This window comes from Colletotrichum gloeosporioides, assembly GCF_011800055.1.
Source record: "Colletotrichum gloeosporioides strain Lc1 chromosome Unknown consensus_84, whole genome shotgun sequence".
NCBI lineage: Eukaryota > Fungi > Ascomycota > Sordariomycetes > Glomerellales > Glomerellaceae > Colletotrichum > Colletotrichum gloeosporioides.
In genome coordinates, this window is record NW_025544729.1 from 231,037 (window position 1) to 246,631 (window position 15,595).

Sequence of the window (15,595 nt, forward strand, 5' to 3'; positions counted from 1 at the left end):
ATTCTCGGCCACCACCAGCAAGCGGGAACTCAACCGATTCCGGTAGCTGCAGTAATACAATACGGGTGGGCATCAGCACCCTCAAACTGCAGCAGAAGCCAACGTAGACCGTGGAGGCCGTGTTGCATGGTTTGCGGCGGACGGCAGGCCGAGACGGAGATGGAGATTGAAGATGGAATGAGAGGTGTCCTATCCGTCAGGAATCCATCCCACTGCTGCCGCACAGAACCACCGCTTCCACCTCTCACACGCTTTCACTCCCGCCCGCTTGTACGTCCGTCCGCCGGTAAGCTTGGTTGAATACGGATGGATGATCGTGAGGAGATGAGGATGAGGAGCCAAGAGGAATCGTGTCGTCTTGCGTAGCGTGGGCCATGCCATGTAAGGACGGACGCGGTCGACAAGATGAGCACAACGCCCAGTTCTGCTACCTACGTACTAAATCATCTGTTGGAGGGGAGTCCGAGCGAAAGGAAAGCAAGGACGCACGCATTCTTGGCGGGGGAGGAATTAATACAAGAAAAACAAAGGGGAGAGGAGTTGGTCGATCATAAGAAACGGGTGGTGCGCCTGGCACGGGTTTTACTCCAACAAGGGGTGGGCCGTGGATGGATAAGCAAGCATCGGAGGAATAACAGTCGAAGAAGAAAAGAACAAGTGCAAAAGATGCATGATGCCAGGATGGAAAAGGCAAAAGAGCAACGGCAAGGGCCAATTGAGACAACCCAGCAATCCACGCCGCCGGTACCTTGCTTCCTCCAATGCTCCAGTGTCCCAGGGGCCTGGCCCGGCATACGAAGGTACTTCACTTTATTCCAGGTATTTTCAGTTCAGCTGTCCGAATACCTTCCAAAAACGAGCTGGAGCTATCGGAGACTGCCCTGCCTGCCACATTGTCTGGCTGGCTGGGACAGCAAGCAGGGCAGTTACGAACACTGACTCTGGCACAGGGCGGACAGCAAGGGGGTGCACCATGGAGCAGTCTACACGGACCTGGGACCCTGCCTGAATCTCCCAGACGCCAGTTTGAAGCCCAGTCTGGTGGGTTTCTCACGGTGAGAGAGCTAGCTGCCTACCAGGGAGGGAGGTGGGCAAGGTGAGCGCCTCCGTCACCTTGGACTTGGACCTAAAGAAAGGTATTTTCGATAAAGTCTGGTCCTGGAGAAGCAGAAGAGCAACTACAACAGGCACACGACACCAACCTAAGGTACATTGACTCTCTCACCCGCGCGCTACTCTCATCACCGCACAGCGGCAGCGCTCGAGGAGGTGCCACCGAAGTGTACCGCCTTCAAATCTTGCGCATTGCGTGGAAAGGATTCCATGTTGCCCCCTTCGGCCGCTGCCCGACATTGCAGACAAGTTCGATCCGCCGACGCCGCCGCCGCCGCCGCCACCACCGCAGATAAAGACATGACGGAGCCGGAAGAAAAGCGCAAGATGCATACGGCTTCGGACTCTCCAGTACGCAGTGCAGTAGTTGCGGTCCACGGGATCCGTGTGGGCAGTCATCATCCATGGCTTTGCCATCAAAGCAAGTGTGAACCCACAACTGGTCGTAGTCTTCCACTTGGCACACGTACACGCACACACGCGACTCTGACTGACTCCATCCTTCCAATCTTGAGTGCTGCACTATGATATTTCTGCATGCCCGACCGAGGCGTGAGGTTACATCCGCTGCTGGCAGACGACCAGTAACTATTTTCAAAAATTGGGTCGGGGAATTATCCAGGGAGGCAGAAACCATCTGGAAGAAACAAATCAATGCCTCCCATGCCTCCCATGCCTCCCTCTCCCCAAGGGTGCCATTGCCATGGGTCTCCAATATGATGGTAGTGGGGGCTGTTTTTATTTATCGCCTCGGTCACAACTCAGCGCGCGGTACCTCTCCCTCGGTCAGCCTGGCCACCGAAAGAGTACCTTCATACGTACTCTCTGGTACAATGCCGCCGAGCGTAGAGTTGCTTCGATGTCGATGTCTTTTCCGGGGCCCCGTCCCTGCATCCGCATCCATCTCAATTGCGTCAAGTGGGAGAGAGGGAGCAACCGACCGAGGCGCCGCATCTTCAGGGCTAGGTACGGTAAGCACTCCGTAGCAAGTAATAAGGGTACTGAGACGGGTACCTGACCATCGACACTGTCCATCATGGCCTGCCCTGCCTCGCTAAGGCACGGCGGAGACTGCGTGTCTGAAGAGTCGCGGAAGTTGGAGCTCAACTTGAAGTTTGCCCCGGACATGGGGGGGATTCTGCGGCCGGCCTTGGGATCGTGTCGTCTTCTTCGGAGCCGGGTCGCAGGGCACTCTGAGCGCGTGCGACCCTGTTCCATTGCATCGTCAGCTGATACGTGCCCGGGGGTCTTGCGTCGAGGCCTGGTGCCGGTGCTGGAGCTGGTGCTGGGGCTGCTGGGCGTTTGGCTCTGTGGGCTAGAACGGGCCCTGGACGGATACGGAATGCGCTCCGTCATCTCCTCCCGTTCTTCAGACAAAGGGCGACGGACCGACGGCGACAGGTCCATGGTTCATCTGAGTCTGAGTAAGGCGGCGGGTGGTGGTGGCATGGTGGTGTGTCGGTACCGCCAAGTACCTCTACTGGTGAGGTAGTGGGAGGGAGGCAACTTCTTGCCAGAGAAAGAGGCAGCCGAGGCACCGTTTCCCCCCCTGGCTAGCGCAAGTAGTCCCGTCTTTCCTTCCCGTTGGCATTAAGATTGGATCCATCTAGCTGCGATCCACGATCCACCGTCTTCGCCTCGTCCACTGTCCACTCCAGATGCGACCAACCACCAACAATCTGTCCTGCTGATCAATCAACCCTCGCAACCAATTTCTCCAACGACGTTTTTCCCCCCCCCTTTGCCAACCCTGGCGTTGGAGCCATCGCCGCCTTCTGCCAGGAGTCCTTTGAGCCATACGAGCCAAGCGGACATGACGTGAAATGAGCAACACCAAACGCATCGTCGCACCTCAAACGGCCCATCGCGACTCCCCGTCTACATACATGCCGACTCGTTCGCTGCAGGCGGGCAAGATGAAAAGATGCAACGTTGGTTCAGAACTATCGTCGTCCGACCCCATCGTCCGTCCGTCGGCAACTCCAAAATTGTCACCAGAGGAGGTGGCAGTTACTTCGCAAGGCAGACAGTCAAACGGAGCGAGCCAACAACTTTCATTGCTCCCGCAATTTATGTACCCACTCTTTTCCTGTCTGTTCGTACAAGATCTCGGGATACGAACCGCTCCAACCCGCCCCTATGCTCGTCGGGGGACGCCCGGGAATTTGGGTTGAATCAGCCTCCAGGCCGTCGGTCGGATGGATCTACATGGAGATGTCTAGCCCGTGAGGTGTGGCTGTTAATTAGCCCATTCCTGGGTGCGTGCGGCCGAGATATCGGAGCCTCTGCGAAAATGGCCGATGGCGAGCCAGACGCCTCACTAACCGCCGTCGTTTGACGCTGAGCTGCCCACTACTGCTGAGTGGCCCTTTTTGAGGCTTCTGGGCCCGGACTGGCAATCATGTCGCCGTCGTCGTGGTCGTCGAGACTGGACTGGACTGGTCTGCCAGATGAGAGAAGCTTCAGACGGTGCCCGGCAGCGTGGCAGCCCGTCCATCTGTCTGCGCAGTAAGATAACAGGCGTCCATATCGCAACTTCCGGGGCGTCCGTCACTTGATCCAAACGCCCACGGCGCACGGCAGAATGCAATTTCAACTCTCGAGACGCCGGCCGCTGCCCGATACTCAGACTTGACCGGCAGCCAGCTTACTCCACGCATGAGTAAGGTGATGCCGTGCTGCGTGCTCGCCCCTGAGTCTGGCATGGGCTTCCTTTTCGCTTCCTTTCCGGCTCCAACCTCGACGTGTGGCTTTGACTCCCCGGACTTTGCGACAAGTCTTAGGTCCCGGCGAAGAGATGAACCGTGCTGCTGTCTGTCGTCGCCGGCGGCGGAAGCTTGATGCCCCAGCCAACATACATGGGACACGACGCGCTACGACACAATACACCATCAAAGTATGACGACAGTTCTTATTCTGCGCAAGTCCACCTACGGATAGGCCCTTTGGACCTACATGCATGCGAATGGATGGATGGATGGATCGGGCGTTGATGAGCTGAGATCATCTCATCTCTTCCAAAACGTCCACCACTGCTGCTACCACCCTGTAAGGTATCCGGAACGGAATCAGCTTGCATCTAAAATTGCCGCTGGCTGACTCTTGCCCGAGCCACCGCTGCCCATCTTCCTGCGGTACGAGTCAATCAACTTCTGACGTCGATGCTGGAAAATCTCTTTTTCGAATAGTGGCCGTGTGCGTGCGGTGCGGACGCATCCAAGGCACCACGGGCACCACCTACTGCACACACTACGCGTCAAACAAGGACGCCTCGGCCACGGCGAACCCTCCATCCCTCCATCCCTCCATCCCTTCTGCCTCGTTTTGCCATGTGGTTGATGGAGCACACCAAGGGTCCGCAGACTGGGAACCGCGGCTGTCCAGGGACGAGGGTCATCCTCGCCCACTGCTGCTGAGAACGAGGCTGCACAGCTCACACCACCAATTCATGTCTGCGGCCTGCCCTCCCAGTTTCAACGGTCCGACATTTACCTGCCCACCATCAAGTTGTCAACCGGTGTCCGAAGTTCTCGAGTACGGAGCCCACCCAGCACCGTCTCTCGATTCGATCGAACGCCGGTGATGGTCCTGCCGCACCCACCTTTGACATGGCCGTCTGCCGAGTCACTGCGGGAATCCAGCCGTACTTGGTTACTGTCACGGAGGTGAGGTCAGCTTCAAACTCTGGATCCAACTTTCTTTCCTGCCCTCCCTCCACGCCGAGTAACAGAAATAGACAGAAGGAGATCAACTCTCCTCAGGTGCACTCCTTCGGTGGTGATAGCTTACGCAACAACGACATCCATTACCCGGTCGGCAAACATCATGGGAACCGCAACGCAACGCAATAGCAAATGCTTCGTTTCTGCAGCCTACTGTCGCTGTGAGTGTGATACAAATGCTACAGACCGCTTGCCTGCATGCTTTTCCTTAGCAAGCAAGGCATTGATAGACCGTCCTTCACCTAACTGTCGCTTGCCGCCTCACCGAGATTGGGTCACTGTGAAGGTTTGAGCACAGCCCAGCCAGACAAACCCGGCCCAAAGTTTGAGGGTTGCCTTTGACTGAGCTGCTCCCAACCAACCCAAGAAAGATTGACATAGTCGCCGACGAGGATACTTGGCAGATCCCATCGTCCCAACTACGACATTAGTGCAATGTTATTGGCCCTCTGTTCGCCGGGCCTTCTGGATTCTTCCTAGGCGAGAGTTGCATTCCAACAAGGCCCTTGCTGGGGGAGCGAGGGGTACAGAACAGCTCGTTTTCTCCTCTGCGCCGCAGTACAACGCGCGTCGCTCGTCCGAGACGGCACTTTTCAACGTTTACATCCATCACGGCACGACAGGCCTAGTGGTTTGGCCGGTTTGTCGTGTCATGCATAGACTGCGACAGCCATGATGGCGCTCATTAACTTCATTGACCATCGCGCGCCCGACAAGTTCTGCTTCATGTCTTCGCACACTAAGCTTCAGAGGTTCAGACAAGTGCACCGCGTGGCCGTTGTCTAACCGGTGCTCTAGTGGCAATATAAAGGGATGGATCGAGCCCATGACTCGGTCCGCTCCAAGAGCACCTACACGACATGCCCCGACCATTGCGTTTTCCACGGCCTTCGGGCACCTTGTCCGGCGCTTCAGACGATCAGCAAGCATATCGCCTCCGCCGTATTACTGTTGAGGCGGGCGTGACGGTGCAGAGCCGACATCACTGCCATGCTGCAACCCGTCCAACGAATGCAGCTTGCAGCTCGTCAGGAGACTTTTCTCAGTACCGTACGCAGTAGTATTCTTGCATCGCAGCGCATCCCACCCAAACCAACCAAACACCAAAGTCGGTCTGCACCCGGGTGGCCTCCCCTGCTCAACCTCCCACTTCCGATGCCGGGACTTGTTGCAAGTGGAATCCCAAATCGACAAGGAGACCAAGCTAGCAACGCAGCACGCTGTGGCAACAGCTGATTGATGGCAGCTAGCTCAGGTTAACCGCACTGCACCGCAACGCCCCCCAGTGTCGGTACGGTTTGGATTGATCGTCGTTGATGCGTCGTTGGACCACGTCCCGGCACGATTTGTGTGTGCCCAGAAGACGAAAGCAGATGGCTGTGACAAGTCAGATGCACACAAGCACACCCACACCACACCAAGCTCGTACACGTCGCTGACTCTGTCGCCATGCCTCTTGTCGCATCCTTGGCCGGTGGGAAGGGTTAGGGAAGGGCCTTTGCTGGACAACGTCCGGGCCGTGCCCACACAGAGCAAATAGGCCTTTCCCGAAGTGCGCCTGTCTTCCGTGCCCGGTCGATGTCTGTCTCGTCTCTTATTTTTCATTGCTGAACGGCCCTGCTGCCATCAGTGCCACACTGCCACGCCCCCCTTTGCCCACTTGCCAGAGCCCCAACCTTCCAGCATCAGCCGTTTCAAATCACATCACTGCGGGATCTGGGCCGAGCTGTGGCACCTCCTCTTTTACCCGTCTTTTCCGTGTCTTCTAGAAGGCTCAAACCCCTGAGAAAGAAGCCCTTACGCTGTTCTCAGCCAGCATCGGGGACTCCGCCCTTGAGGTCACCATGTGGGTGGGCAAGCATGGGTTCTTGGAGTCCAATCTTTTTTTAATGTCGTTCAGTTATATCTGCTCTGCTTCAGCTTCAGCTTTTTGGGCGAAGCCCTACTATGGTACAGTCAACTGTTACGCTCGCCACCAATGCGTGGTTAAAGCGACGCAGCATTTAATGGTCTTGGCCCTCCTCACCAGGCCCCGTCTCCGTTGAATCCACCCAAACGTGTGGATATGACTCTGCAGCTTTGAGATCAAGGCCTCCATGCCAGCCATGACCTCAGCTCAATTCTTCAGCATCGACTCTCGCTTGCCGACAGCGAGTTTCACCAGGGTTCGTCCTCAGAAGCTTACAAGGGCTCTTGTGACTAATTAGAGGGGATATCTCCTCTACTTCTCAAAAGATGCTATTGGGATGCATTTTGAGGGCGGTGAGCAGCCAGGTGTTCACGCCCCAGCCCAGATGCGCTGCTGCGTTGACGTTCCATACACAACCTACATATGGTTGTCTTGCTGTCAAAGGCCGCCAAACTGCATGAATACCTCACCCGCCGTGATCACCGCCATTTGGTTCGTTCCTTTTCCCACTTACCGCCCCTGCTCCATCGTGCATCAGACACTCTCTTCCCACATGGTCGTTGCCACCGCCTGCTTGCCTGTCTGCCACGCCTCCATCTCCAAAAAGATGTCCCTACAAATCTGGCAAGACTCCATCGTGACACGTACGCCATCAGGAACACGCTACAAGCTCATTGTCTTTGAGAGGCTTCGCAGCCAACCCACCCCCCCTGGTCTCGCGCTACTCGAGTCTCGGCTCCAATCAAAGATTGTCAGCCGTCCGGTTTGGGCCAGTGGCTCCGCCGCCCTACAGACAATGAAGATCGGCAGCACCATTGCCTCCCCACCAAATTTCGATGCCAAAGCGGCGTGGAAACAGAGTCGCAAAAACTCATTTACCAAAGGGCAACAAGGCACTGGCGGTGCCTGATTCGGGGAGCGCGGTCAAAGAGACAAAGACGAGGCAAGGGGTTTTTTTTTTTTTCCTCACTTCCTCTCCCCCATGCGTTTGACCATTCGGTGCTAACACCAGCCCCGGCACTTCCACCGGCACCACCACCCCAACCATCCTCCCAAATGACCGGTGGAACCTTGCCTCGCCTTGCCGAATCGTCATCTTCGCGAGGATGGGCGTTCCCGAGGAATCCAGACCTTTCGGCGGATTCGCAGATCCCACGAACCACGCACACCAAGGCTGCTTGCTTTTCTTCATGTTCACGGTTAGTTCCCCTCCCTCTCTCACCCCCGGCTCCTTTGGGTAATTACCTGCCCTGCCATTTGGGGGCCGCCCTAAGCCCAATATTGTGTCATGCCTTATACGGCCTATGCCAGGATTCGAACATCCCATCCAATCTGGCAGGCCGAAGATCATGCTCGTTGTCGATCTCGAGCTTCATTGAGCAGCGATTTGCCGCCCTGTTTCCTTTGTTGAGGGTCTTGCGTCTTGGGGATCAGTCAGGTGACCATCAAGAATGTCGCAACGGAGACGGGTCCGGTCATATGCGGCAGGCGGAATTGAAGGCGCGCGAATCTATCTCATGTGCTCGACACGTTTTTTCCTTTCTCTCTGGTCCCATCGCGGATTGGCTTCCGGCGGAGCGGGCGGTGGCCGCGGCACGCCCATCTCGCCTCCACCTTTTCGCCGTGGGATGACGATATCACATCCAATCTGGAGAGGGGCGAAATAATTACAGATGCGTGATCGTCTTTCTGGAGTGCTCACGCGGGTCCGGGACGACAGCTTTCGCGTTGAGAGCGGGAACAGAGAGCGCGCGTGTGTGTCCCCGGCATGTGCTCTTTTGTTGAGAGTTCCGAAATGAGTGATAAGAAGAACTTGATGACGATATGCCTCGTGAGGTTTTTGGATTTGTGAAGCTTGCTGATGTTCCCACTTTGCATGCTTCATGTCGTATTCTACGATTTGTATTGAATTGGTGCTCTGTAGATCATGCTCAAGGTTGATGACATCCTCTCTCCCTATACGAGAAGTACAATGCCTCTGCGGCAGTAGGGGATCTGGTCACTGATAGGCATCTTCTCGGCTGTGAGTCTTGCAAGGAGTGTGTGTGTGTGTGTGTGTGTGTGTGTGTGTGTGTGTGTGTGAAAGCGTGAATCCTTGTAGATATCCAATTTGCTTCAACTCATCCTCCACAGTGATGCGTACGGCCAAGGCTGAGTGAGGGCTGTCAAACGTCGTCAGAGTCTTACTTTGGACTTGGGTACACAGACGCAATGAAGCTGAGGCATGCCCTTCTGCTGAAGTCAGCAGCTCAAAGCGATGTTTCCATCACTAGCTGAAGGGAGCTGGCTAACTTGTATCCAGATCCTGCCCGGCTCACGCGAGATCGGCCATATTCGTGATGGTAAGCCTGATGAATCCGAAAAGACAGCAGCACCAGCAGCAACTACGAAGAAATCCTTCCCAGATTCATCGGATCACGGCCTCAGCCTCGACGGAACCGATGCAGTAGTCCGCTGAAACACATCATCTCGACACGTCAGGGGCACAAGGATTATTAGGTCAAATATGTCTGGTGATGATATTCATTCGACCTCTGGTTGGGGTGTTTCTCTTCCAAACCCCCGTCGTCTCCATTCTCTGTCGTATGGTATCCAAACTACTACACCAAGCTTCTGTACAAAACATAAAATGGCACCAACAGCAACGGCATCCAACAGTACAAGCCGGAAGGCGTGGTATCCAACGTAAACAAGAAGGTAATATCTCTCCCCCTTTTCTCCTTTTTTCTATGATCCCGCTATGCAAAATAAACAGCGACGCCGGCTGAAGAAACAAGAAGACCAGCAAACTTGTGTGTTAGACTGGGAAACGTGAATCGGTGATCGTCTCCCTGTGGCTAGTGGTACATGTGTAGCAATGATAGATATTCATGTTGGAGAACTTCGCGTGAATAAAAATGAAGGCGTAAGTGTGATACGACGTGGGAGAACGTGGACGCCGCTTGTATTATTGTCGTGATATGGTCGATTACCTCGGGCTCAGGGGTGACCGCCCGGGGCCCTGGGACTTTTTGAGCTTCGACAGCTCTTCCTCGAGTCGTCTCCTCTTGCCTTGCTCCTCCTGTAATGTTGATTAGTATGCTGGTGATGATTGAACGATCACGTTTCTGACTCACCCTGAGATCCTCCTGGAACTTCTTCCTCTCCTCTCTCATCGTAGCTCGGAACTGTTCGCTGAGCATAGTAGCTCCGGCACCGCGAGCACCGGGGCTTGGCACCACCTTGAGCCGCTCCGCGTCGAGCTCTTCCTGCAGCTTAGACATCTTCGTCCTCGAGTTGAGAACTTCGGCGTCGAGTTGATCCTTGAGCGAAGCCACTTCGCCCTCGAGGCTGGACTTTGTGGCCAGCGCATCGTCGAGTTTGGTTTCAACATCGAACTTCTCCTTCTCGGCATTGATCGTCTCAGCCGTGATGTTCTCGAGCTCCTTAAGGGTGGAGCTCAGTTCCTCCTTTAGTTTGTCGACCTCTGACTTGAGCTGCTCGACCTCGGCGGTGCTCTTAATAGCCGCGGCCTGCGTCGCTCTCTCCTTACGAGAGCCGTACGCGCCGTCAAGCTCAGCTTGCGCAATGGTCAACTCAGTCTTCAGCTCGACAATCATCATGTTGAACCTGTCGAGCTCCTCCTCCTTCTCCTTGACTTCCTTGCTCTTGGCCTCGGCTTCTTGCTGCTTCTCCACAGCTGCCTTCTCTGCCGCCGCCAACTTGGTCTTGAGCAAAGAGACTTCCTCATTGGCCTTTGAAAGCTTGCCGTCAGTCTCCTGGACGTTATTATTGATGCCCGACAGCTTTGTCTCCGCCTCTTTGACGCTTGCCTCAAGCGCAGCAATCTTGGCGTCGCGCTCCTTGATTTCGTTCTGGGTCCTCGCGGAGCTAGATTCGTTGGCCATGCGTGTGACATTCGCAGTCTCGGCCTCCTTCTCCGCCTTGGCAAGCTTCGCCTGAGCCTCTGTAACTTCCGCCTCGGATTGCTCCAACAGTGACCGAAGCTGGTCGAGCTGGTCTTGCTTAATGGTCAGCTCGAGGGTTCTCTCTTCATCAGCCCGCGTCTGGGCTGCGCGGAGCTGGTCGAGCTGATCCTGTTTGGCCTTCAACTCAGTGTCCTTCTGAGATTCTGTCTTGTTGCCCAACTCTCGTTGCTGCTTGATCTGGCGCTTGAGGACCGACTTTTGTTCCTTCAAGCTAGTGGCTTGGCTGTACAACCATTGCACCTTGGTCGAGAAGGCCGACAAAGAATAAGGCTCGTTTGTATCGATATTCTCGTCCTCTGACATGTCGGCGTCCTCTCCCATTCCTTGCTCCAGTCGCGTGCGGCGGCGGTCTGCCTTTTGCTTCTGGATGCTGGCGAAGCCGGACTGGATAATATCCCACAAGCCCATGAGGACTGCCTCAGTCTGTTCGTCGTCCTGTTTCTTGACCGCTGTCTTGCTGGCGGTCTTCTTCATCTCTTCCTCGACAACGATCAACGCATCTCGCAGGTAGTCGAACTGCGCATCCAGGCCTGCATTGGGGACCTCAGGGAACTCAGGGTCAACTACGACCAGAACGTCACGCAACTTCTGGTTTAGATCTTCGATGCGTCCCTCGGCTTGAGTAAGAGCAATGGAAGACGCCGCGGCTGCAGACTCCGCATCCTTGAGACCATCGGACGACTGTCCTTGCAGTTGCTGTTCCTCCCTGACCACCATAAGGCCCTGCTCTAGATACTCGAACTGGCTTCCGAGTGCGACCCCAGGCTCAGCTGGCGCAGGCGGCTCGCGGAAGCCGCTGTTCTTGGCAGGATTAAAGTTTACAATTACCTCTCGCAAAGAGTTGTTGAAAGTCATAAGTTTTTGCTCCGTATCCGTGACAGATTGTAGTCGCTGTGTATTCTCCTTCTGCAAAGAGTCGATTTCAGCGTTCAAGGCATCAGCCTGTGCCCGAAGTTGGGCGTTCTCGTCTTGCAGCCTGCTGACCGCGTCGGCTTGCGCGCGGAGTTGAGCATTTTCCTCCTTGAGTCTGTCCGCCTCATCTCGCAGCTGCTTGTCTTCAACCCCAGGCGCCTTGGATGGGATATTCAGTGGCGTGACCTTGGGTTTTCCGCGAGAGGGAGAACCGTCAAGGCCCAAGTCTTGAAACAGACCATTTTCATCGAAGAAAGAGTCATCTCCCGGGACCTCCATGCTGTTGCGACCGTTGGTGTATGTATACAGACTCTCAGGGCTTCCCGGGATCCCGTTCATGATTTGCGCCGGCAGCTGATTTACGGGTTTCTTGGAAGCCTTGTGTGTCAACTGAAGGATACCAGCGGTATGCTCCAATAGGCTTCGTTGCGACTCAATCAAACGTTGCTCGAGGTTCCGCAGTTCGTTTGACAACTCTTCGCATCGCTTCTCACTAGCCTGCCGTTCAGCCTCGGCCTCTCGCATGGATTCGCCCATACTATTGCGGTTGCTGCCGATCAGACTCCTCCTCTTGCCAGCGTCGGGCTGCGAATAGAGCCTGGCCATGGAAATCGCGGCATCTCTGTATTTCGTCTGGATGGCGAGGTTTGTGCGTGTTTGCTCCGTGCGCACTGTCAGGGACTGCACCTGTTTCTTCAGACTATCCACCTCTTCTTGCGACAATATCCTGAACTGTTTACTGTCGGTCAATGCCGTCTCGGTCAAAAGATGGACTTGGATAGGGTCCTTTAGGTCGACGAGGGCGGAACTCGGGGGTAGCTTCGTGTTCATCTACGATTTGTTAGAGGATGGCGCGCAGCCCGCAATACAAATAGGGCAGACTGACTGGATTGACACGCAGTGGCGCCGCAGAGTTGTCCATCATGTCTCTCCTGTATTCATCCCCACCGCGGCCAGGCGCCCGGGGCGGCGAGGGCCTCCCCGGGGAATACCCGTTCATTATTTGTGGTCGACTGTTGCAAGAGAGTGACTCGTCAAAGCATTATATTAGGGTGAAATCGTTGAACCGTAGAATTGTTTACGAAGAGGTCGTCGTCGTCGTAGTCGCGGCCGTAGGGAGCATGTTCTTCTCTGGTGGACGAGGTGGAGTCGGCTGAGGGTATCTGAACGGACAGACTTTGAACAACAGAGCAAGCAATGAAAGCTCAGACAAACAATCGCACAACGTCTTCCGTTTGGGAAGGTAGGAAGGAGTAGAAGAGGACAAAGGGTGGCTGGTGGCTGGCGCGTGGGATTGTGCCGGAGCCCCTTGGTGGGAAGGGAGCAAGGGGGTGTTTTTTACTGTGTCGAGCGAGGTGCGAGTCGCAGCCGGAGGGACGTGGATGGCAAGAGGGCTGGTCGTGACACCAGAGCAACCGCTTCGTAATCGCTATCAGCGCGGAGACGGGAGGATGATGAAAGCCTTTCCCTGGGGAGGCAGAGACATCCTTTTCTTCCCAGTCAAATGCAAATGCAAGGTGGATCGGCAGAAAAGAGTTGTAGTGCCAGCAGCGAGATGTGGTGGCCGAGGGCGTGAGTTTGCCGTCCCAAAAATTGAGTTGGGTGACCTGTCGCAGCGGGTGGCAGTCTGGCAGACACTTGACACTACCAAAGCTAACCTCACTGCGTTCGTACACACGTACCAAAGATACCTCCTACACTGAGGTGCAGTCAGAGGACCCCGCCCCCTTGCAGGCCGCCCGTTTGCTGGCGATGCTTCGCAGCTCCCACTCTCGGGGAGGCACTTGCGCTAAGCTTATTTAGGTTCGTCCCTTGCCCAATTCCTTTCGTTCATCGTTTTCCTTGAGCAGCTGCCGCCCTTCTATTGGCAGACAGGTGGCCGTTAGCTTTACGGTACGTAGAGCACACGCTAAGCAGGAAGTCAAGAACATGTAAAGGCCACTGGACCGTATTTTTAGTTTTCTTCTGGGATTACCTTCCCGCCTTATCCATCCGCGTAATTTGGAAAAATTGTGCCTCGTCGGTCGCAACATCCTGACTCCTCGGGGAAGCTGAGGTGGTACTTGCTCTGGTGGCTGAGAGCTGTCGTCGTCGTTGCGGCTTGCATAAAATCAGTCTGCATCTGTAATCTGGGGCCAAAATCACCGTAATTTCGGGTTCCTGACGACCGGGATCTTTGAGCCGGGATCACGCCGAGCTATGCCAATTCTGACAGCCACCCGAACCTGTTTAGGCGGCGTGCTAACCGTCATCCCAAAAACGGTTCTCGGCCTTACCAGGGCCCTCAATAATATCGATAGATCGAGCAGATCAATGGATTTTCTTTAATGATGAGCCGGGCATGCTCATGAAAACACCCGACTGACGCATGAGTAGTTGAGAGCCCTGCTTACATCTTCATGCTCAAGTCCTTTTCAGCAATTAAGCCACTGCGAGCCCATCTATCTAATCGGTACAAACTACAATGCATATGAATGCAGGGCTGGAGTTGATCTGTTACTGATTGGTTGACCTGTCAGTCACTGAGTCTTACATCAACGCATCAGTGAGCTTCTCAGGCCTGTCTTTGTAGGCTGTATCACTACGACTGATGCCGCAGAGCCGTGACAACCAGCGATTCCGATAGTAACGACAAGCATCATTTATTCCCCTTGGAGTATGCCTGGTATTTGAATTTTGTTTGTTCAGTCCTCCCGACCATCCTGGCCGGCTGGTCTTCTACGCCCCGCATCCGCATCAACGCCTTGAGCTCCCGAAGCGGTTGCAGTTGACCCTTCACTCTCTAGCCTGCGCTGAAGTCCCTCGAATTCGTTTCGCCTCCTCTGGCCCCTGACGCCAACCATCCAGCCGGGAAGACGCCACTTGGTCATCGCGCCTGGCAGAAAGTCGTTCCTCCAGGAGTATCCGACAACCCACCCAACGAGTGCACCAAGCAGAGAGCCAGGCCACTGGAAAAGCGCGAGCTGGATGGCGAGTGCGTAGCGGTACGACTTGTCGGAGAAAGTGAGCCCGACGAACTGATCATTGGTCGGCGGGGCAGCGGATGCCGCAACGCGATATCGGTAAATATGAGGGATCACGGCGTGGTATTGCGCGAGGATCGCAAATATGATCGGGGTCGGCCCAGCAGGCATGTAGTTGAATAAGCCTGCAGTCAATGGCCGTAGCACTAGGGACAGAAATACTGGCGGAATCACGGCAGTGAAGAGTGACGACACGAGAATGAAAGACTGCGACGGCGATAGTCAGCATCACGAGGCCTCACGTGCTTGGGATTTGGAGTTAACTCACGGCGTACTTCCTCGAACCCCACATTTGCTCAATTACCCTCAAGTGGTAGAGAGTCATGGAGGCGAACAGCACCTCGCTGGAGTTGGTGCAGCATAGCTGATATGTCAGCAGCCGCCAGAGCTGATGGTATCGCCAGAGATGGGTGTCGACAATGATGTAGAAGTAGTGCTTGACGTCAAACAGGCTAGCCGCAATGGAGCCTGAGACCAAGCCCAGGACAAGAGTGCGCGTGACAGGCGCATTCGTGAAGGACATGTTGTCGAGGTGCTATTGCATCGTAGCTCGACTTGTTGTCTGGATCACTCTCGATCGGCAGGGCAGAGCAGAGGGGCAGGGAGAGGTACGTAGGTAGCTCAGGTAGTGGGCGATCCCTGGCGATAGGAAGCTCTGTTCTGCTCAATTCGACTCCCTTGCAGCGCAGTCTCGGGCAGGATATTCCGATACGTGTTGCCTCTTCAGGTCGAGTGATTCGACGCGGGTTGAGTGGCCGACGACGTCGTGGATGAATTGAGGAGGCCGTACGGCCAATGTTGCCAGGTGGTTTTTTGGGCCGGTGTCAAATCCACTCGAAGCTCGACGCATGCGGCAGCACCTGCACAATGACCTCTAAGCTGACTGACAGTGGGTGGGTTTGGGGAATGACCCAGCCTCGGGTCCGCGTTCCAGCGCCACAGTAATGT

General features: G+C 55.3%; 2 protein-coding genes across 2 annotated transcripts; both read right to left on the reverse strand.

Moving 5' to 3' along the window:
- Positions 1 to 9,712: 9,712 nt before the first annotated feature.
- GCG54_00002135 (uncharacterized protein) lies at positions 9,713 to 12,546 on the reverse strand (the record flags this gene model as incomplete). The annotated part of the gene is made up of 3 exons (XM_045402232.1): positions 9,713 to 9,805; positions 9,861 to 12,455; positions 12,511 to 12,546. The coding sequence occupies 3 exons, from the start codon at positions 12,544 to 12,546 to the stop codon at positions 9,713 to 9,715; spliced, it is 2,724 nt and encodes a 907-aa protein (XP_045258594.1).
- A 1,762-nt stretch (positions 12,547 to 14,308) lies between these two features.
- On the reverse strand, positions 14,309 to 15,170 carry GCG54_00002136 (uncharacterized protein; the record flags this gene model as incomplete). Its single annotated transcript, XM_045402233.1, has 2 exons — positions 14,309 to 14,854; positions 14,916 to 15,170. The coding sequence occupies 2 exons, from the start codon at positions 15,168 to 15,170 to the stop codon at positions 14,309 to 14,311; spliced, it is 801 nt and encodes a 266-aa protein (XP_045258595.1).
- Positions 15,171 to 15,595: the final 425 nt, after the last annotated feature.